At 41.5% G+C, this 23,404-nt stretch overlaps 1 protein-coding gene across 3 annotated transcripts in view; it reads left to right on the plus strand.

The window, feature by feature from the left end:
• WDFY3 (WD repeat and FYVE domain containing 3) overlaps positions 1–23,404 on the plus strand; it is a 1,200,521-nt gene that overhangs the window by 854,283 nt on the left and 322,834 nt on the right. For all 3 annotated transcript variants that reach the window (XM_069236246.1, XM_069236255.1, XM_069236264.1), the window contains one exon: positions 11,748–11,813. In XM_069236246.1, the coding sequence (XP_069092347.1) occupies positions 11,748–11,813 (66 nt within the window). The remainder of the gene's footprint in view (positions 1–11,747; positions 11,814–23,404) is intronic.

Here is a 23,404-nt window from a genome sequence, read left to right on the forward strand (position 1 = left end):
ACATTTGCCAATTATAATTCCTTGAGATCTTAGGACAGGCTCTTGGATCTCACTCATGTAAAGGACCTTGAAGACCCCACCACACCCCCCAATGTTTTATTCTATTTAACATAGATGCCTTATATTTTATTCCAACTGAAGCCCTAATTGACAGATTTTGGGCGAGAATGTTAGCACCAGAATATTTGCTGCTTATGTTTAAATATTCCTCACCAGAATGTCAATCAGAGACAGTTTGTTTTGGAGGCAGCATAACAGGAGATTCCTTGGAAGGTACATATGGAGAGGTCCTCCATCCCTGAGCCACACTTCTCACCTGACAGCCGTGGGAAAGTGCCAGAGGGAGGTCACAATAGGTACATTTCCCACAATAAACATTTACCCCTCTAGTTTAACTAATATTTCTTCTGTGAACATTTCATGGAACGTGGCTGGTTTGAAGGATAAGCTGGATAACTCAGCTTGGCTAAAGTTTGTGGGCCAATATTCAATTATCTGCTGTCAGGAATCTTGGCTTTTAGATCCGCCTTATAATAACGGCTTCACCACCTATTTTTCCCCTGCTATCAAATCACCATCGGGACGGGCCAAGGGAGGTTTGGCTATATTTATATCTGAATCTGTAAAAGAAGAAGCTACACGTATCATTGATAAAACACCGTATTACCTGATACGCCTTCTTAAATTGCCTGGCCCATATGATGTTTTATTGAATATCTACTACAATACCATTGCCAACGCGTCCCAATATAGTTAATTTATTCTCTCTCTGGGACTCGTTTTAGGCCAATAAATCTTTTGACCCTGATTGAATACACCTTATGACGAGATAAATAATCAACAAGTCAATAACGTTATCAATCAGACACAGAAACCACCATGACCTTTCAGTCATGAATAACCACACCAGTTTTGTACGATTTTGTGATATTTTATTCCCTATTGATTACAATTCTACTAGTAAGTTTATTAGTCTCAAAACCATTAAACACATCAGCATTGACATAATATGGCAACTCGAATAAGATTTCAATAAGGCAAAGATCACAATATTAGAACATAGCACAACGTCATTTGTCTATTTGCGTCCGCTTCAGTGAACCCCTTAACTAACCTTGAATTAGCATTGGCATGTTGGGCTTCATGCAAAACAATTTGGTAACACTAATTTGGAAAACATCTAACTATGTTCTCTGTCAAAAGAAGCAGTTGGTACCTAGAAAGGAAAGGCAATCAGACAATTTCAATTTCATCATCATATAGTTACCCTCCATAATGAGTCAGCATACAGATTCAGTCTTCGTCCTCAGGACATCAGTTAATTCGCCAACGGCCAGGGAATTCAGCAAGATGGGTAAGGAGGGACACTTCTCTCATAAGTAGGAAAAGTATATAACGGGCAAGGTAAGGCAAGGATGGTTTGAAGAACCAAACAGCAAAGTCTCTATGCAGAGTAACAAAGTGTCTGGGTCATAACAAAAGTTTGCAATGGCATCTCCTCATGGCTCCTCATGTCAAAGGTTTTTATCCCTTTTCTGTTGTACTGTCTCCTAATCGCTGATTGGATAGGGTTGGCACCCCACTATCTTCATCCAATGGGTTTACAGTGTTAGTATCAAATTTTGTCACCCCATAACAGTTCTCACGTAGTTTATTGGTTCTTATGATTGACGTCTCCAGCGGGCAGAATGTCTGGTATGATTTCATACTCTTGTGGTCCTCTTGCATCTTCAGTCAGTAGGTCCATTGTCTGTACCGGTTCAGGCGACCTTGTACCTGTAACTAGTCCACAGTGTTGCATTCAGCAAAAATGTTTCTTCTAGTAAGTCGAATTTCATGAGAACGGATCTACTACGGTTACACTCATCCTCTAGCTTTGGAAAAATACGAGTACATGTCCTTCAGCAAGTCAGCACCCTGCACGTTAGAAAAACACATTTAATATGAAAATCGGGCAGCTAGGCCTCGACTCATGTTAGCTAAAGTCTAATGATTTATTAGCAAATCCTTATGTATAACTCTTAATATTAGTGTAAAATCATACTTTAACATCTCATTTTCATTATTATTAGTCAGTTTCATTAATCCCCATATTTATTGGCGGCCACTCCCCGTGGGAAAATTTCAAGCGCACATTTAGCAAAAGCACATTAATATATTTTCTATGCAGCATTATTATGCATTAGTTCATAAACATTTCATGTTCATTTTTTAGTATAAGTGCTACGCTCCCTCACCATCTTTGACTGGTCAGACACGAGTGTGATTGATAGTCTGGAACTCAAGATCCATGGTACCCTCAACCGAAGTAAGAAGGATAGTATGATTTTCTTGGTGGGTGATTTCAATGCCCATTTATGTGATTCGGAACTATTAGACAGTTGTGGCATTACCGATGAATACGATTGCTCCATTCAGCGTTTTAAACATTTTCCTTATGACAATGTGTTAAATCGATTGATGACCGCTAGTATGCTGACATTTCCAATCCTGAAAGTTAAGGGTATTCCCACGTTCACAAGGGGCAGTGCTCAAACGATAATTGACTTTATAATTTATTCTAAAGATCTTATCCCCTTTGCAGGGAAATTTAGGGTGTTCATAACCCCCTAATCTTAGAGTTTAGGTAAGGTGGGGATAAGGGGTCTGAGGGCGAATCACAGCAGCCAGCTTTGAGTTTCAGTAGGCGCAAAGGTGTGATAACCAAGTGGGGTAAGGTAGATAAACACAGTTTTCATACAGTTCTGATGAAGAACAAGAAGAAAGAGATCATGACTGCCTTAGGTGAACATGCCTCGGCACAAAATATTATTGAGGGCTTTTCTGCTATAACAAGTTATATGGCTGATAAATTACAGCAGTCAAGTATTAATAGAAATAGAAATCCCCGCTGGTTTAATCACTCATGTACATCTGCCCTCAAAGATCTAAAGAAGATCAGTAATCCTGTACCACGCAATCAATCCGATATTAAAAAGGCTAAAAGGATTTATAGGGTTACTCTTGCTGCTAGGAAGAAAGAAATGAGGGAACTTGCTTGGGATGAATTAATTAAGGCCAGTAGTAGAAAAGATACGAAGGCTTGTTGAAAGGTGGTTAACTTCACCCCACTAGCGGAGAAAGATAATTCGATAATAGACACTGTCATCCCCTCACAAGTTTGGTTGGACCATCTGTCTAAAAATGTTTAAACAGAAGCTAATACTCTGCAGAGAGATTTGACTGGCTTTGTCAAAAGGGGGGATGCATTTATAACAGCCCCTCATAATTTATTGGAAGTATCTGAGATATTTCATGCTATTTAAAACTACCCCTCTGACAAAGCTCCTGGTCCAGATAGAATTCCAGCTGACATATATAAAGCTCTGCGCACATTTTGGGCCCCTCTTCTTACTAATGTTTTGAGGGCTGCTATGATGGGCCCCTTGATAGATATCTGGATTGAGATGAAAATTGTGCCCATTTTCAAGAAGGGGAACAGAGCAGACCCGCAGTGTTATCGCCTAATTTCTCTCCTAGATAGTTCTAATAAGATTTTAGGGCATGTGTTATTGAGGAAGTTAGAACATTGGGCTAAGGAGACCAATAACGTCTCAAAGGTCCAGTTTGGGTTTCGACCAGGGCTGGGCACAATCAACAAACTCTCAACCTAACCCTGATAGTACAGAAATACACCAAAGCTCAAATAGGCGCTCTCCATTTAGCATTCATGAACCTATCCTGTGCCTTTGGCACAGTTGATAGACATAAACTGTGGTCTGACAAGTCAGATATGGGAATAGATGAAGACTTGATTTCCTTACTCAGTAGACTTCATGCCTGCACCACCGCTCGGTCTGTTTTAGCCAGGAGGGTGATATTACTGAAGAATTCCCCTCTTTGAAGGGAGTTAGACAGGGGTGTGTGTTGGCCCCTTTTCTTTTTCTGCTCTATATTAATGGCCTAGAAGATTTTTTATGTAGGATGGGGAAGGATCCCCTTATTATTAATTCTCAGCCATTACCTGTATTACTCTACGCGGACGATGGAGTCCTTATTTCAAGGACAGCAAATGTCCTGCAATCCCTATTAGACGCTTTTAGTATTTTTATGGGTAATCTTGGCCTTAAAATTAATAGAACAAAATCATACGTGATGAAGTGTGGCCCAAAGTCATCAAAAAGCAAAATATTTGTTCTGGAGGGTGCAGAAATACTTAAGGCCCCTAATTTTACTTATCTGGGGATTCCAATCGATGTTGATTTTAACTGGAAATCTCTAATAAATGTTCGTATTCTGTAGTTTCAAAGAGCCATTGACGCAGTGTTTAGGTTCTCAAAGAAACTGGCACATAAATCAGTTAAGAAAATGATGATCATTTTTAAAAGCAAATGTCTTTCAATTGCCACATTAGGAGCCGAGGTGTGAGGTTACATGGACTGTTCAAGTATACAGGTAGTGGAAAATAAGTTTTTGAGAAGGCTGTTAGCAGTCCCTCAATCCACCCCAGCTGTTTTTTGCCCAGATGAAGTGGGGCTGAGGCATATAGCCGATTATATAAAAATGCAACCTTTATTGCTCTTGCTAAGAGTATGGCTAAATCCTGAAGCCCACTTGTGCAGATCTGTGATCAGGGACTGTTTGTCACTGGTGTGCTCTATGGATATCCCTTGGATTAGATATGTAAATTCCATGTTTTCGCGTCTTGTGGCAAAGGAATATTTCCAGAATCCTACCTCCTTGCCAGTGGGGGAGGGGGGGGATGGGGGTGGTTATACAGAGAGCTAAGGATCTGTACTCCCAGTTTAATCATAACCAGGATTTAACTGGTAATATGTCTGGGGCTCGGGTGCATCTTTTTTTTTAAAGCCGTTACTTCCCAATTTATATCTTAGTTTGATCACGACAGGTTTTTACTTACTAGATTCCGTCTAAAATCTATACATTTTTTTATTGGCATTTCCTACTCAAGGTACCTGGTTCAAGAATCTGCCTCTATGTGGTTGTGATGGTAGTTTGCATCAAAGTACCTTTCATTTTATCCTCTTTTGTAATCTATACAGAGTCCCATAAGAAGGTTTTTATGCCTGGCCCTTCTCTAGGGTATCAAACGCAGCTACCCTGCCTTTTCCTATTTAGAGGATTTGGGCAGAGAGGAGTCAGTTGCGGCGGTGCTAAATTTCAAAAATGCTGCTATCCGATTTCTTAATTGCTATTAACTGTTTTAATCTGTTTTTATATTTGACACTGTTATTTATTTTTATTTATTACGTTTTTTGATTATGATGCTTGTTATTGACTCCCTCTTTTATTGCTCTTTTCAGCCAAATAAAGTATTTTGATGATGATGACCTGACAACCATCCACATAAATGCATTTTATGCAAAAACACCCCCCTTCGCAGAGAATGTTAGGATAAACTTTTCAAAAGTGGCTTTATTTCATTATGTTTTACATATAAACCCAATAATCATTTTTATAGCTTTGATGTCTTGTGGGACACATCATTACCTTCTATCGCTCTATTGTCTTCACATCCTAATGGCAAATATTTACCTTTGCAATCATAGCACATGTTCAGACACCTGCTCTGCATTCAATTAACTTTGAGGTATTGCAGCATTCTAAACATTCTAAGTCTTCCTGGTATTCCTTGTCCATTAATGTCCTCCATTTATTTGGTTCTGAAATGTTTTCTTGAATGAACGAATATGGAAATGCCTCCAGTTCCTCTTATACATCCTTAGTTGATATCCCCTTATCAGGTAAAGGTTGACAGCAGATGCCTGCCTCTTGAAATAAATATAATATTGTGATTTTATTCAGGCACAAAACTGAATAAACTGGAACATTCAATCGAAACGAAGTGATACTCCTCCAGACTTTGCTCTCATAGTGGTAAGAGCAATTATTTATAGGTCCTCTCCAATCTGCACTTTCTCTCCTTTTCTGATACTAACTCTTTTTTTTAAACTGAAGAAATTATTATAGTTCAGAATGAAAATATCTACCAATGTATAGCAAAAAGACTTACCTCTATAGCAGCTAAGACAAGGTGCATTGTACCCTTTAGCAGAGGTCATAAACATGTAAACATATTTTAGGACTGTACAAAGAAAAGGTTTTTACTCCGCAAGATAATTTCATTTTCCAGTATTCTGGATAATCATTAGTTAATTCTAAGGATATGATTTGTGATTGTTCTCACGTCTGCTATCTATAACTAACATACCACCTGCTGAAATTATTGCCACTCTCATAAATGTGCTAACCAGCTATTATGCCACAGTGGCCACCAGTGAAACCACTATTGTGTGTTGCTTTTTCTGTTTCCTTTTTTGTTGTAGTTGCACAAATGCAGCACAACCATTCACTCATTTACCCTTGTGAGCATCCTTTGCATTCTCCTTCAAAGAAACTTAATTTTGGTGAAAATGTAAACCAACATCAGCCTATTTTTATAAATCCAAGAGGTCCATCTCATTTCTCTCAGAATACAATCTCTTATAATATTTCACCATTAGTACGAAAAATGTACATTTATTATCAAAGTGGCTTTCATTAATTGACACCTGGTGACTTTATATTATAACAAGAGTGCCTCCATAATTAGTTTTTGACTTTTAAGCCAGGGAGGAGCATTAACTCCAAAGAAACATAATTTTGGTGAAAATGTAAATCTGCCCCTGCCTATTTTTATAAATCCAAGAGGTCTGTTTAATTTCGGTTTCATTTCTGTCAGAATACTATCTCTTATAATATTTCACCATTAGTGAGAAGAAATTTACATTTATCATCAAAGTGACTTTCGTTAATTAACACCTGGCGACTTTACATTGTACCAAGAGTGCCTCCATAATTAGTTTTAGAAGTCTAAGCCAGGGAGGAGAGTTAACCTCAAATACTAAATGTGTTTTGCTCTAGAAAAAAGGCTGAGTTGACTGTCCTCTTCTGGACATGTACAATTTCAGCAATTTCCTAGCTCTAGTGTTCAGTACACTCACTCCCATTTAGATTCTAGTGACAGTGCGGCAAGGACATTGCCTTTCTCTAATGGACTTCTAAGGGCATTTTTTGAAATTCATCATACTATCATTTTCCTAGAGCCTGTAGCAAAATAAAATCACTGTCAATACAGTAACCCTTCCCTCTTCTTGGACATGGTGCAGATAATTTTCTCAATAAACCTTCTCTTTTTAATACTTTACTTAAGTACTAGGGGTTCCATGGCCACTTACATGTGACAACTGGTTAAACACAACACTATTCTAAAATAAACTTCAGGGGAACTTAACCCTAACATGGTGCTCTCTGGTTCTGTGAGCTCTGGCTTTTATTGAATGTCCTCATAACATTTCCTCAGAGTGCATCTGTTGTGTTGTAGAGTGGGCAAGAGCAATCATCCCTTTTCTCTGTTATCTAAGGTGCTAGCCTTTTTTTTCATCTAAAACTTTGTAGGAGTAATGTAGACTTGCTGGTGGTGACTCTAAGAGGCACTCTAAAAAGGTTATAATGTGTGTGAAAGTTGCTATTATTCACTTTTTATGAAAGATTTTATTGTGATTGTTTATATTCCATCCATTACAGCAAAGAAAAGAAAACATGACACGTACACCTGATCACCCTCTCAGTCATCTTCGAGCAGCCCAACTTCCAATACAAAACATAAAGTTGTACATTACAGATTATGCATGGCTGTTTCACTGCCCACCCCCATAATGTCCCAGATCACCCCCCGCCCCAAAGAGAATCAGTAGGGGTTTCAAGTTCAGCTAACATTCACTTTTGAGCTTTCAAAAAATTGATAAATACCCTTAGCACAGTCAACGCTTGTTGTCATTTACCAGACACCTGGCTAAATTTGGTGTCCAAGATAATATGTTTAAAACATCAAGACACGTTGTTAGACTTTCATCATTGCCAAAAGATGTCAAAACGAGTTCTGAAGGACAGGGAAGACTTTTGCATTAGAGAAATGTTTGAAAATGCTAGAACTGAAGAAAAAAAGAAAAAGCAGAGGTAAAAGGACAAGAACGTTTGGGCTCCAAAAGCTGCCTCCCATGAAAAAGACACCTATAGAGGTCGATCCAGGGAGAAAAACCATCAGAGGCATCATCATTCCAGACACTCTTACAACTCTGGAGCATATTGGTTGATATTGAAGCCATCGGCACTGGCATATTCACTGTTGAGAGACTTCAGCTGTGGCTTTGTGCACTCCTGTGCCTCAGGTACCGACCAATACAACACTGAGTCCAACGAGGACACTATTGACTATGAGATCGGCTCTGTTGACACTGATAGTGACAACTCCGGCACCATTGCATCATCACTGTTGGGAAAAGTTTATAACAGCTTTGAGGATAGAATACTTGGATTCTTTTCAATAACCAGGGAATTAATCCTTTGTTTGGACTGACATTAACACATAGAGGTATAGCCTTAGTGTTAACATGAAATCAAAAATCTGTGCAAAAGGTTTTCTTTATTGGTTTGAAAAACACATATACTAAGGTTTCTACCAATCCAATTCAATGTATTTATTGTTTCATCCAAACTGGCCATAACAATTAGTTAGTAATCCATTTTACAATTGAAAACATGATATCAGAAAAAATCGTATCAATAAAATGTCCTCAATTTAAAAATGAGACAATACGGTCAACGATCAATAAAATGTACAATCACTTTTTTGGCAATTTAACCAAATTGTGACCCAACATTATAAAAGTCATTGATCTCAAGTTGAGGTAGTGCGGCCCTAGATCATGTGGGGAAAAAGTATAACTGACTATCATTCCAAGGTGTACCAAACCAAAAGTGGCCATCACCAGCCATCGTAAACCCTAGTTTTAGAGTATATTGTGCATAAAGTTGTAATAATTTGCCCACCCTCCAACCAAGAGCCTAATGGCAGCCACCAGAAAACAAGTTGTTAGCCCACCGCGATGTTGGTAATGCAGCAAGAATGTCTGCTTAACAATTATCCATACATACATACATATCTAAAAACAACCTGCTTATGCTGCTATGCCATATACAACATAGGTCTGTTTCTTCTGGTCTTTTAAAAAGATGTTGTAAAAGTGCTTTGATGCTATTCGCATGATGTTGGAACTGTGCTATGGTTGTTGAAGAAATATGACTAGAGTTCAATGCTCAAGCTACAAGAGGGACACAGTCACGCAGTCATATAGACTTTTGCTGGATACCAAACTAGGCTTGGGAGGGTTTAATAAGCATCATAAAAGAAACAGTTTTCCCATCCACGGCATTACAAGCATTATCTATCTACATACAATGTTTTATGCATGTCTGCTCTTTGTTTCCATGCTGCATAAATATGGGATGAAACAACCATCACAATATCTCTGTCATCGTATTTCATACACAAAGCCTCAGCCTCATTGCACTTTCTGACCAGTGGACATAGGATCTGCTTCCGAAGACAGTGTGTGAAGTCACACAGAAAGAGAAAGTGGTATAATGTTTCTCAACCACCCAAAGAGAATGGGCAATTATCTATCCCCTCAACAGAAGTTGAAGACCATCTCTTGGTAAATGTCGCCACCAGCAATATTCCCAGGTGGAATTTTAGATAAAGAGATCTTTTTCCACTGGGTAAAGGTCATCAATGAAAGCAACAGGATCCTGCTCTTGGTTAAATGATAGATAGCATTTTAGCAGGGGGCCTGGTTGATTATACTTCACCTGATTTCTATAGTCCCAGTATGCCTTCATAGCCATAACAAGACTGGTCTTTGAACTTTTTTCGGGATGGAGCCAGAATTCTTCTAGGACAATATTGACTAAGATCTTTGGCAGATGAATGAACCATGGCAACTTGTGGTGATCTCATAATTTAATAGTATCTGTTAATGTTGATCTATATGGTGCGCGTTCCGCCTTGGACCATATGCAGAACCAATATTTTAATGGTGCCAGTGTGAAGTCATCTTTCCTATATCTAGCTCAATTCACACAGCATCCATTTCTCTAGTACTTAGAGTGACATATGGGCACACAGCATGAATATTATGCAGACTCCTTATTTCCCTCTTTTTACTCACGGAACAAAAGCGTCTTTGAACATGATTTTGTTGGGTATGTACTTTAGCTCATTATGACACCCTCACAGAGAGGACTGTGCATAGTTTCAATTGATTTTCGTATTAGTATTTACATTTAGTGCCTTACTGTGAAATAGGGAGTGGCCCTGGCGAAGACGTCATTTTAAGTCTGTGTCCCTGATGGAAAAGTTTGAATGCATCGGCACGTATGTATGTATGTGTATATATATATATATATATATATATATTTTTTTTTTAGTAGTGTGTGAACACTAAACTACATTGCCCCTCCTAAATATAGGATACCATCATATAAATGGACCAGGGCCTTTCTGATTGATAACACCCCTCTTTTGGACTACATTAACTGCAGACAAGACAGACTTAAATTTGAACCGAATACGTGTATTCTGTGGTAGACACTATCATTTATTGTCTATTTGTAGTTTTACTTCTTTTTCTATTTTTGTATGTCAAATATTAGGGTATATTGATGTAAAATCGAGTAACCTATTGATTGCCTAGTCATGTTGTCAGAAATGTTCATTGTTTGTTTTTTTTAGATTTCTTTTTTTTTTTATAGCTCTCCATTTTTTGGTATGTTAAATATCAGTGTATATCAATGTTATATTGAGGTTAACGTGAAGGTGTGAGGCACTACGCAGAAACAAGTGAATGTACAATATCAATAATATATTGTTAGACAGTGATTTCAGCTTCTCTACTGGAGCGAAGACAGTATTTGATGGCGTTTGGTTTTGAAGCATATTCCTAGAACAGCTACATGCGCTACACGGCATGCTTTCTCCAAGTGTAACTCTAAAACGTAATCGTTTTTTATAGAAAGGCTGTCTAGCCACGAAGTCTTCAGGATCATATTTGACTTAAAGCATAGCTCTTTAATGCTCTCTTGCTTCTTCTCCTACTTTCTGTGCTTGAGACTGTGGCCCAGTGGTTGGTAATATGTTGGAGTGGGGCCTTATATTAAGTTAAAGGTGCTAATGGGTACGAATGCAGCTGTAAAGGTGAAATAAACTGAGGGCAGGGGTGTGGCTGCAAAGGGTGGAAGCATGGTCACCTGCATGCTCAGTGATGCATATGCATATTCTAAGCTGCACTGCATCTTATGGTTCCACCACAAGGTATGAACAGGACCCATTGGTTGGTATTAGGACATGGCCTTAGATTAACAGAAGAATCCTTTTAAAGGTAACCACATTTGTATTGCTATTTAAGTCCTCTTAAACAAAATTATGCAAGAAAGGTCCAAGGGCAAGTGTGGGCGTAAGCCATTTAAAACCAAGATGTTAAAAACATGGGTAAAACATACATTGGTATCAATATTTATAAGTTTCCCTAACAAAATCACCTTGCATGCTCTACCTTGTAGACATCTGAATAGACACAAGGTGTTCAGTGTTGATTCAAGAGTGGTGGATCCTGACAGAATTTCAAGATACACATAAAATAAGTTGTTACAGTTATTACAAAAGGGAATTATTTATTATGTTAGTGGCTATCCAAATGTCTGGCATGGATGTGGCCTCTAGGAACCAACAGTTGAACACCCCTGATTAAGTAATTAGAGTACACTGTTTTGTTTGTGTACAATTTACAGCTATATTTTGATTAGAACTACTGTGTCAGACTGTATTTCATGGGTATTACCTGATTTCTGCTCTTTATATCCCAATGCAGAGCAACATCCCAATTAGGGGGTTTGAGAAACCTGATGTCACTATGCAAATGACACCCAACCAAAAGGTAAAAATAAGCTATCACATTTCTTCTTTGCTTAGTTCTGTTTTGTTATTTTTGTTATAAAGGTTTTGTAAGTTTTAGTCGTGGTTCCACATGAGTTGTCACTCCAGATTGCTAACCATTGTGTTTGGACATAAGAGGAGGCAGTGTTTCCATTCCACTCGTGGTTCTCACGATTTGAGTGCTCCTGCCTATAAGGGTTGGACTCCCATGTAAAAGCAAATAAAAAATATTAGTGTCTCTTATTTGAACAATGTGCATTGAAATTCTTTGATAATACCTTTACAAATAATGTTTTTACACTCTTTCTACTTCGACTTACATTCCAGTCACTTTGACATGATAAGGTCTTACTGATAACAGCTCAGAAGGTTTACAAGAAACATTTAGTAATTGACATTTTCCAGAATGTCCCTACTGTTCTATTACTTTACTCTGACCAAGTATCTTTGTCACCATGCACCTCTAGGCATCTCTAGTTCCGTATTTTCCTGATTGGCATATTGTCATCTAGCGGTTAATTTCAAAATTAGCCTTTTGAGTGCCTTCTTGGGCCTTACAATTGTAAGTGTCAAAGGTAGAGAGATGAAACAGGTAATCTGAATGTGAAATGGAATAGAAGGTACATTTCTGTCTGTCACTCGTACCACACACCTGGCCAGAATGAGCTTGTGGCGTTTTGTTAATAGGACAATGGCCTTTTGGAAAGACTCCCTGTCGATCAGGTATGTTCATGCATGCAGATGAAAATGCTTCTGCATGTGACACTCTCACATCTCTTGCTTCTGAGTGACTTCCAACACTACAAGGATACTGAAATCCATCAGCACTTGTAACTTCTTGCATTTCTTGCAGTTCTTGACCTACTTGAACTGGTCAGTCCATTGCATAGCTTGGCGATCGCATATGTATTTACGTTTAACAGCTGGATCTTCTCTTTGTGACTGAAACATGTGCATGGCCAGAATTCCTAGTACTTCAGTATTTTATTATGCCCCTGAATAGACTAGAAAGAATAAGAAGTGGGATGGCACTGATACATAAAATATCTTTCAAATATGTGAGCCATAAGGAAAAACTTTTCCTGCAAAGCACCATGATATCTACCATCCACCTGCTGGTAACAAAGTATTCTGGAACAATTAATTGCATTTCACACAGAATTCTTAATCAATTCCTGTAACTTTATTCCAGGAGACTTCGACCTGAACCAGTGATTATTAAATGCTGTTCATCTCCCATGCACACTAACTAAATGCTCTGTCCTGGGAGATTATTTATAGATTCTCCAATTTTTGTACACTGGTAATGATCATTTGCTCATCTCCTCTCCTTCTTTACAAAGTTGTCACTAGTGGGGAGGCTAAGAGATCCAAGCAATTTGTTATGGATCTACAAAAAATCATAGTTAAAGAGATAGCACCCACATTAAAGTTTGTACCACCTGAGCCAGATTGCTCAGTACAACAAAATATTACAGGGACAATCAAAGGTATTGTCCCCCCAAAAAAGACAGAAATCAATAAGATCGCCATACTAGTGGTCCAAAGAATTAAATGAGGGTAGGAAAATTTTGAGTATCCCACAAAGTTGGCATCAACACTCTTCTCTAAAAAACGTGGTGCAACTTGTAATGTAAACTAGCAAGTATAAGAAGTGGATCTTCAAACCACTTTTTATGATTGTGAAACCACATCTCCGAAATCAACTGGGGCTAACTGCATCTCTGAAGAAATGTGTGAAGAGTTATTTACCTTCTTTGTGAAAAATATGAAAAACATTTTAACATTTCCTCACAAGAGCAATACTGTCACAATTAAACAGATGCTCACCAATAGTTAAGGGCACATGTACCTCTTTCATTCAATAGAGAAGTAGTTACCAAAACTGAATATTCCTCTCATTCTGCTGAGCATTCCTCATCTGGTTCTCATCTTGGAAAATTGGTGTCGGTACATAAAAATAGCCCCTTTTCTTGCAGGTCCTGTGAAGATCCAATACGTTACTCATCACAACTCTACTTCTCCTACTCCTTTCTCCCCTCAAGATGCTTATTGTTTCACCAAAGAGCATTATGATATCCAGCACTTCTAATCATTGTTGAACCTGTTAAACCCACCTAACTCAAAGTTGGATCAGCTTACTGTGTTAAACAGGAACCCATCAATTGTGGAATGCACCAGATCCGTTTGCTTTGTCTTGGACCACAACCTTAGTCTTCAAGCACACATTAACACTACACCAAGGGGGGCACGGTTTTTACAAGGATTCCTCTGGGCATGAAACTCTTGTGCTGTCCAGAATGGATTATAGAAAACCCCTATTCACTGAGTTGTGAAACTGCGTCTCATCCGCTCACTGGAAAGCTACATGGAGCTGCCAGACTGCCCACTGGCCCATGAAAATTCAGCCACATTTTGTCTGGTCTGTCCTGTCTGAAGTGGCCCCCCATTGAGGTGAGGAGCGTCTTTAAACTAGCCTCCATCAGACAGAAATCCATGGTTCTTTTTGTTGTAGTTGGATGATGGGATAATTATAGTTCCGGTGTTGATAATAACCTTCACATGTGAATAGCAGAAGTTTTTAAAACTTGGCTCTAACATACTTTTTCATTGAATTGTGTTTTTTTAATGGTATACATGGCATAATGTCTTTTGAAGTTTTCAATCCATAAATACTAATGATGATTAGTAACATGTTTAGGAAACTAGCCATCTCTTTGCAGATGTCCCCCCACTTGAACTACTGGATGCTGATTTTCACCTCAGAGAGTGCACCAAGGCCCTCTAACCAGGCCCCAGTGCCAGTGTTCTTTCCCTTTAAAACAAAATACTCAATTGTAACCCTGTTGGCCAGGACTTTAGCACCCCTGCAAGTCCCTAGTAAATGATAACCCTGATACCTAGGACATGAGTACTAATGTTTGTCCCTAAGGGATGCAGCATGTATTGTGCCACACTAAGGGACCTCCCCATACAAATCGCACAGATTGCATGTGATGGTGCAAACCATGAATGAAAACACAGCATGGCACACTCATTGTTTGCCATGTCAAAATCTCTGCATATAATATATGTAAGTCAGCCCTACAGTATGCCTTGTAGCCCTAAGGCACGCTGCATTATATTTTATGTGAGGACATATCCGCATGAACAGATATGCCCTTGTGATGTCTAGTTCTATTACTCGATATTGCAAGTGAACAAGGAAGCCATCTTAAGGTATGTACTGGGCACTGGTCCTTATGAGTTACCCATCTACATAATGGCTTCACTGAAATCTGTGGTGTTTGGTATCAAACACCTTGTCTTAATAAATCCATACTTGATGCCAGTATTGGATTTATTATGACCTGCACCCTGAGGATACCTTAGCAATGCCCCCTGAAAACCTACTAGTCCTCTAGTGTGCTGGCTGACTGGTATTGACCAGCCTGCCACCACTGACGAGTTTATGACCCCTGGAGGTGAGAGGCCGTGCTCTCAGAGGCCAGAAGCAATGCCTACTCGGGAGGAAGGTGCTATCACCACCACCAGCTGGATGGCTAGTGAATCTGCATACCAAGGCCAGGGACTTCAAAGTCCTTGTTGCGTTTGAAATGCAACCCCAACTTCCAGCAGACTTGGGAGATGCCACCCCTTGCCTTGAGGCCAGTTTGGCAGCCCAACAGGCAGGAAATTAGTTATGCAAGTAGGCATGTTGCACCACCAGGATAGTCACACCCCTAAGGTGGGCCACCTGAAGTGCTCCACGAAGGAAGGGTTCTACCATCTTCGTTTAGGTGGAATTAGGAATTCTGAGTGAGGGCTGAGCCCACTCACTGCAGGAAGTTGTCATGTAGGAGGTGTAGTCACCCTAGGTCTAAGTAGCCCATTGGCTACTACCCTACACTCCCATAAATCCCCCTAAATTGAGTATTAATGTGGGCTCTTGACACCAGGAACTTGATTCGACTGACTAAAGAAGTAGGACAAAGAAAAGCCAACCAGTGGAAGAACTGTGGACTAACTGAAGACTTTGGCGCCAAACCCTACCTACCTTCTCCATTCCAGACAATTGCAAGGACCCAACTCGGCAACTGCGCGGTTCCTCGTTTTGCCAACCTTCTGGACCACTGAGGGAGCATTTCGCTAGGAAAAGGCTCTTGAGTGTCCAGGAGTACAGCCCCATCAACCCATCCAGTCTTTGAGACACAGAGCCTGCCTGGAGCTTCCCTGCACCAATAGCCGGGGTACTGATGCCAGTTACAATCACCAATAATTTTTCGTGTTCAGCTGGAACACCACCGCCGCAGAAACTTACATGCACGTCGACGAACTTCAACAGAGGCCATCTCAAATGGCAGAACTCATTCTGCTATATTTCTTTACCCTCTTCTGCAGGTGACCCAAGAACCGTGAGAGCCTCTTACTCGCCGACCTGCCAAACAAAACACCTATGCACCCAAGCCCCCCAGCCAAGGGTCATTGAAACCAGTGGTGTCTCTGCGGAGCTGAAACCCTCAAGAACCGAGCCCACCTTTGGGTTCAGCCGGACTGGTCACCCAGGCTTACTTGGAGTCCCTTTCATCTATGTACTGCTTCCATTGAGTTAAACACATAGCGTCCGGGGCTACCACAGCTAGGAGCACCCCTGCACCCGAGCAGGTAACCCAGAACTGCTGGTGGTTCTAGAGATCTTGACCCCCTAATTACCTTAAGTACAGAAGAACATTCATGTAAGTGGATTTCAAGTGACCCTGTGCAGTGTGTGTTTTTTTCATAGGATAACAATTCTGCATTCAAGGCTCATGCCTCAGATTTGACAGCTGTATTTTCTGCATTTCTTAAAATCGCTAACTTGAAGAGTACTTACCTCATCTTGTAAATTTTGGTGCCAACATTATTATAAAAATCTGTAATACTTTTCTAAAATTATTTCCAGTTTCTTCTTGAGTGTGTGCCTCATTTATTGACTGTGTGTGTTAAACAAATGCTTAGCACTATCCTCCGATAAGCTTAGACTTCTCGCCCACACTACCACAAAAGAGAGCATTTAGGGTTATTACTTTAACCTTTGTTAGCCAATGAGGGTTGACTGTACTGTCTGCATAGTGTACCCCTTCATTGGTTCACTGCATAGATACCCAGCTTCCTACATCAGGTATGTAGTAAGTTTGTAGAGCGCCACTTATTGCAATTATTTTAATAACTTCCCAATAAAAACTGAAATGAGGTCTCAAACTGTGTGTTATAATATGAGAGTTAATTTTTCATTTTGAAGCAAATTTCTTGCTCCCTCTCAGTGTGCTCTCCGCTTCTTCAGAGCCCAGACCACAGCAAAGACCTCCCTCTCTATGGCTGACCAACGCTTTTCCCTGGGGGTCAACCTCCTGCTAATGAAAGCTACAGGTTGATCTTGACCCTCTTCATTCAGCTGAGATAGTACTATCCCTACCACTACCTCAGAAGCGTCTGCCTGCACAATAAATTGCTCGGAGTAGGCAGGGCTTCGTAATATAGGAGCAGAGCATATGGCCTGTTTAAGGTCATCAAAAGCTTTGACAGCTAGCTATCCACAAAACTTTCATCTGCATTTTTTTTTTTTTTGGAGGTGAGGTAATTTAGAGGGGCTACAATGGTGAACCTCCTGTAGTACCCTGTCATCCCCAGGCTCTAGCTTGGGTTTGTGTGGTAGGGGCAGTCCAATCCATGGATTTTGCCCTGTAGTGGTTGGATCAGGCCTCCTCCTACCATATAACCAAGATAAACCACTTTTCTTTGCATCTGGCACTTTGAGGCCTTGATAGTGAGGCCTGATTTCTGAGGGGCCACCAATACATTCCCAAGGTGGACCCGGTGGTCCTCCCAGGTGGAGCTAAAGACAGCTTTATCATCAAGATAAGCGTCACTGAAGCTTTCCAGGCCTTGGAGAACTTTGTTCACCAATCTCTGGAATGTGGCAGGTGCATTCTTTAATTCAGAGGGCATCACTGTGAAGTGATAGTGCCCACTAGGAGTGGTGAATGCAGTTTTTGGTTTAGCATGTTCTGACAACTTGATCTGCCAATAGCCAGCAGTCAGGTCAAAAGTGCTCAGATACTTGGCAGAAGCCAGTGTATCTATGACCTCAACCACCCTTGCAATAGGATGAACATCTGTTTTAGTCACAGTATTGAGACTCCTGTAGTCCACACAACACCTCATCTCCTTTTTACCATTTTGGGAGTGTGGTTCTGGGACAAGGACCACAGGACTAGCTCAGGGGCTGTCAAAAGAGCTCAATAACTTCCAGGTCTAACATCTTTTGCACCACAGATTTGATACACTCCCTGAGATGACCAGGCTGCCTGTAAATTTTACTTTTAACAGGCAAGCTGTCACTTGTGTCAATGGTGTGTTCACACCAGGTAGTTTGACCAGGGATCAGGGAGAAAAGTTCAGAGAACTGTCCCAGGAGGTGTCTGCAGCCATCTTTTTGTGACTCAGAGAGGCAGTCTGCAACCACAACCCCATCTACTGAGCCATCTACTGCATTGTGGGAGAAGAGGTCAGGGAAATGGTCTCTCTCTTCTTCCTGTCCCTCTTCAGTTGCCATAAGCAAGGTCATGTCAAACCTGTTATAGGAGGATTTCAGGCGGTTCACATGAAGCATCCTGTGGAGGCTGCTAGGAGTGTCTAGGTCAACCAATTAGGTGACCACACCCTTTCTCTGCACAGTAGTGTGTGGTTCACTCCATTTGTCTTGGAGTGCCCTGGGAGCCACAGGCTCCAAGATCCTCACTCTCTGTCCTGGCTGGTAAACAGTCAGCACATTTTTCTGGTCATGCCACTGTGTTTGCAACTCTTGGCTGGCCTGAAGGTTTTTGGAAGCCCTCTTCATGTTCTCGGCCATCCTAGATCTGAGACCTAGTACATAGTCTACAATATCTTGTTTTGGAGGCTTGAGAGGTTGCTCCCAGTCTTCTTTCACAAAAGCAAAGGTACCCCTAATAGGGTGTCCAGATAGAAGTTCAAAGGGGCTGTAGCCCACTCCCTTTAGGCAAAGAGGAGGAAAGGTAACAAGACATCCCTTCTCCTCCAGAGTTTCTCAGAGAGTCCCATTTTCATGCTTTTGAGAGTTATATTAAACCTCTCAACTATTCCATTTGTTTGTGGATGGTAAGGTGTGGTGAATTTATAAGTTACACCACACTCCTTCCACATGGCTTTAACGTAAGCAGACATGAGGTTTGCTCCCCTGTCTGATACAAGGAAAATCCACCCTGTAGAAAATTCCCGGGAGGACTTTGACCACTACAGAAGCTGTAGTGGTCCTAAGAGGAATGGCCTTTGGATATCTGGTGGCATGATCTACCACCAGGATGAATCTATTACCAGAGGCTGTTGGAGGGTCAAGGGGCGAACAATATCCACCTCATCCCTCTCAAAGGGCACCCCAACCACTGGTAGTGGAATTAAAGGTGCCTTTGGAGGTCCCACCTGTCTTGCCACTGGCTTGACAGGTGACACAGGAGCAACAAAACTCCTTGGTGTCTACTGACACATAGGGCCAGTGAAAGTGAGGGACAAGCCTATCCCAAGTCTTGCTTTGCCCTAAGTAGCCTGCAAGGGGAATACCATGTGCTAGAGTTAACAGGAACTCCCTAAACTTCAGAGGGATAACCACTCTCCTGGTGGCACCAGGTTTAGGGTCCCTTGCTTCTTAGTATAGGAGGTTGTTATCCCAGTACACCTTATGGGTTCCACTGATATCCTCTGCCTCTTGTGCTGCAGCATGCTGCCGTAAGCTCTCCCAGTGGGACAGGTTTCTTGTTCCATACTGAGTTCCTCCCTGGAGGGCCCCATGCACCCTAGAACTCAGCTGTGTCAGCTTGGAGCTCCTCTGGTGTAGGTTCCACCCAAAGAGTGGCTTCTTCTCCCTCAGGAGTTGAATCCTCACTGGAGGCTAGAACAGGGAATAACTTTTTACCCTTTCTGCTCTTTTGTTTTGGAGCCTCTTGGGCCATTGTTCCAGGCTCTGGGGTTCCCTGTTCTTTTTGTTTCTTAGTCCGTGCTCTGGGAGGGCAGAGATGTGCCCAGGAATGCCCAGCATTGCTGCATGGGCCTCCAATAATTCCACTTCAGCCCAAGCTGAAGTCTCCAAATCATTACCTATCAGAAATTCTACAGGTAGATCAGAGGACACTGCAACCTTTTTAGGGCCAGTAACTCTTCAGCGTCCCCCTCCCCCCCACTAAAGTCAGTAACTGCCATGGGGTGGCACAAAACATTAATGTGAGCATCAGTCACTTGGTACGTGTGACCAGGTAGGTGTTGCTCAGGAGACACCACTTTTTCAGTCACCATAGTGACACTGGCACCTGTGTCCCTGTAGGCCTCAGCCTTAACACCATTTATCAAGAGATGCTGCCTGTACTTACCCATATTAAGGGGACAGACAGCTAGGGTGACAGTCAGTGCCTTATCAGACACCAGCACAGCCTCAGTGGTCTCCCTGTCTAGCCCATATCCCACTACAGTCCCCAAGGTGAGCCCAGCTACACTTCTGGACTGATTACTAATGGTGTTTTTACCTCCACTACTGCTATTGCTAGGGGCACTAGAGGCAGAAGTGGGGTTAGTAGTGGTGGGGGGCTTGGTGTCTTTCTTAGGACAGCAGCTGTTTCCTGCCCTGTGACCTTTGTTTTTACACATACAGCACCAAGGCTTTTTTTTAATTTGAGGAAGATGATTTATTCCCACCCCAGAGCAGTTTTGTGGGCCTGATGAAGACTCTTTAGTTTTATCATTTGTCCCTACCCTTAAACTGATGCTTACCTGCTTCCTTCTTCTTGTGGTCACCACCTTTGTGAGTTTTCCTACTCACCCTGGTGCAGACCCACTTGTCTGCCTTCTTACCCAGTTCTTGGGGAGAGGTCAGATCAGAGTCCACCAGGGGCTGATGCAGCTGATCAGACATGCATTTATTCAAACTGTGCTCTCTCAGAATTAAATTGTATAAGCCCTGGTAGTCACTTACTTTGCTCGCATGCAACCAGCCTTCCTGGGCCATCACAGAACAGTCCACAAAATCTACCCAACCCTGGGAGGACTCATTTTTGGTTTCCCTGAACTTGATCATGTATTGTTCAGTGGTCAAACCAAACCCATCTAACAGTGCACTTTTTAGAGCTGTGTAATTGTCTTCATCTCCCTCTCTGACAGTGAAAAGTTTGTCTCTGCCTTTGTCAGTGAAGGAGAGCCATGGGATTGCTGCCCACTGCCTTTGGGGGGGCTTCTGAACTTTACAGGCCCTCTCCAAAGAAGTGAACCATTGTAGATGTCCTCTCCCACCTTGTAAGGTGGGGCTATCTTGTTCCTAGAATCATGAGTCCTTCCTGATTCTGGTGCCCCTAAAGCTCAAATTGCTGCCACCAGGGGGTGCTAACTCCAAACCCTGTCTTTCCTTCTCCATTGCCAAGACCTGGTCACTCCCCTTTCCATTGTCCAGTTTCGCCCCAGCGCAGGGACCAGGGGTCCCTGGACTGGTGCAAACCAGTTTATGCAAGGAAGGCACCAAATGTGCCCTTAAAAGCATACTGGTTGGCTGGGGAGGCTACCCCTCCCAAGCCATGTAACACCTATTTCCAAAGCGAGAGTGTGTTTTTTCCCTTTCCCAAAAGAATTCCTTTGTTCTGCCTTCCTCTCCTTGACCTGGTCAAGCAGCACGAGGGCAGAAACCTGTCTGGAGGGTGGCAGCAGCAGGGGCTGCCTGGTAAACACTGGAAGACTAGTAGGAGCAATGCTAGGTGTCCTCTATGGAGCCCCCAGAGTGCATGGAATCATACAACAAATACTGGCAATAGTTTGGGGTATGATTCTAACATGTTTGATACCAAACATGCCCAGGTTCAGAGTTGCCATTATGTAGCTGGACACAGGTAAGTGACCTGTGTCCAGTACACGGGTAAAATGGCTTTCCAGCACTTACGAAGTCCAGGGTAATGGGGCTGGAGTTCGTAGGGACACCTCTGCTCATGCAGGGGTGCCCTCAAACACAGGTGCATGCACCCTGCCCTCTGGGCTAGGATGGCCTGCCATAGGGGTGACTTACAGTGACCAGGTGCAGTGACCTGTAGTGAAAGGGTGCATGCAACTTTTCACACAGGCTGCAATGGCAGGCCTGCATATACATTTTGCATGGGCTGCCATGGGTGGCACAATACATGCTGCAGCCCATGGGTAACCCTGGTGCCCCAGTGCCCTGGGTACCTAAGTACCATCTACTAGGGACTTATATGGGGCCACCAGAATGCCAATTGTGGAGTGTGCGAAGTCCTAAGCTACCAAATTTAGAGGGAGAACGAGCACAGTCACTGGTGTCCTGGTTATCAGGATCCCAGTGAACACAGTCAAAACACACTGACCGCAGACAAAAAATGGGGGTAACCATGGCAAAAAGAGGGTACTTTCCTACATAGTCCTTCCACGCTGTTCAGATATTTTTTAATTTCAAATTTCTCAAATAAAACTGAACTGATTTACACCAAATTAGAAAAGGCATATAGAAAAAGAAATTTCCAGAGTACTTGCCAATTTAAATTTTTAGTCTCTTCCTCCGTTTTTGTACTGTGCTGCCCCAAATAAATAGAAATATATACTAATATGAGGGTTTTATATAAAACCTTCTAAGTGTGGGAGCACCTCCTTGTAACGTTTGAACCTCTTGACACAGCCTGAAATGTGTTATAACTATAACTAGATAACTAGAAAGGCATCTGTGTAAGCTCAAACTCAGAACTATCACCATTCCTAGCCATGTCTTGGTAAGAAACATGGAAAGGGTGATTCCATTGTACAATCATGGGTGTAACAAAGGCCCCCGCAGTGCGGAGGGCCCAATCTCCAGGTGGCCCCTCAGCACAGTACCTGGACCTGGGAGCTCCAGAATAAGTCTGGAGGAGGTCCCCCTACATGTACTTTGCAGCCCCCCAAGTTTCATTACACCACTGTGTAAAATATAGATCACTTATTGAACCAGACAGAACATGCTTCACTAGAATTGTGCATTTCACTTCTAATAATTTATCTTAACGTTCTTTATGCAGAGGTCCCTTCTTTCATCTCTGTGCCACCGCTACAAGTGCAGTTTAAAAATCTGGTTGAGTAATATTGACTCTTCAACCATAGAAATTGTAAAAAACAGAATACATCCTTTAAAAGTGATAGGTTTTAAGATTCAATTAGTATTTGCTTAACTCCCCGTCGCCCGGTGGCCGTTACCCTTCATAAATAAAGAGTGTATTGTGATCTAGTATCAATTTAGAAGAGACTAAAACAAAATAATTGGTTTGTGTTAAAGAAACGCAGCTTCATTTTTGTTCCTCTCCTAGTTAAACACATTTCTGAAGATCTTTTCTTTTGGACTTAGTAACTTACTGTTGATATTATTACTTATTTGTTATTTGTGTTCATATCAGAAATTTAAATTTGTTGAAACAGGCACATAGAAAAAACTTTACAGACAATTATTATAGCTGTTAAAAAAGATTCAAACTTTTGTTGTGTGTGCATAAAATAAATTGGAGGTTAAAATACATGTGATTATTATGTATGTTAATATATTCCTTTTCC

The sequence above is a fragment of the Pleurodeles waltl genome, chromosome 1_2, assembly GCF_031143425.1.
Source record: "Pleurodeles waltl isolate 20211129_DDA chromosome 1_2, aPleWal1.hap1.20221129, whole genome shotgun sequence".
Lineage (NCBI taxonomy): Eukaryota > Metazoa > Chordata > Amphibia > Caudata > Salamandridae > Pleurodeles > Pleurodeles waltl.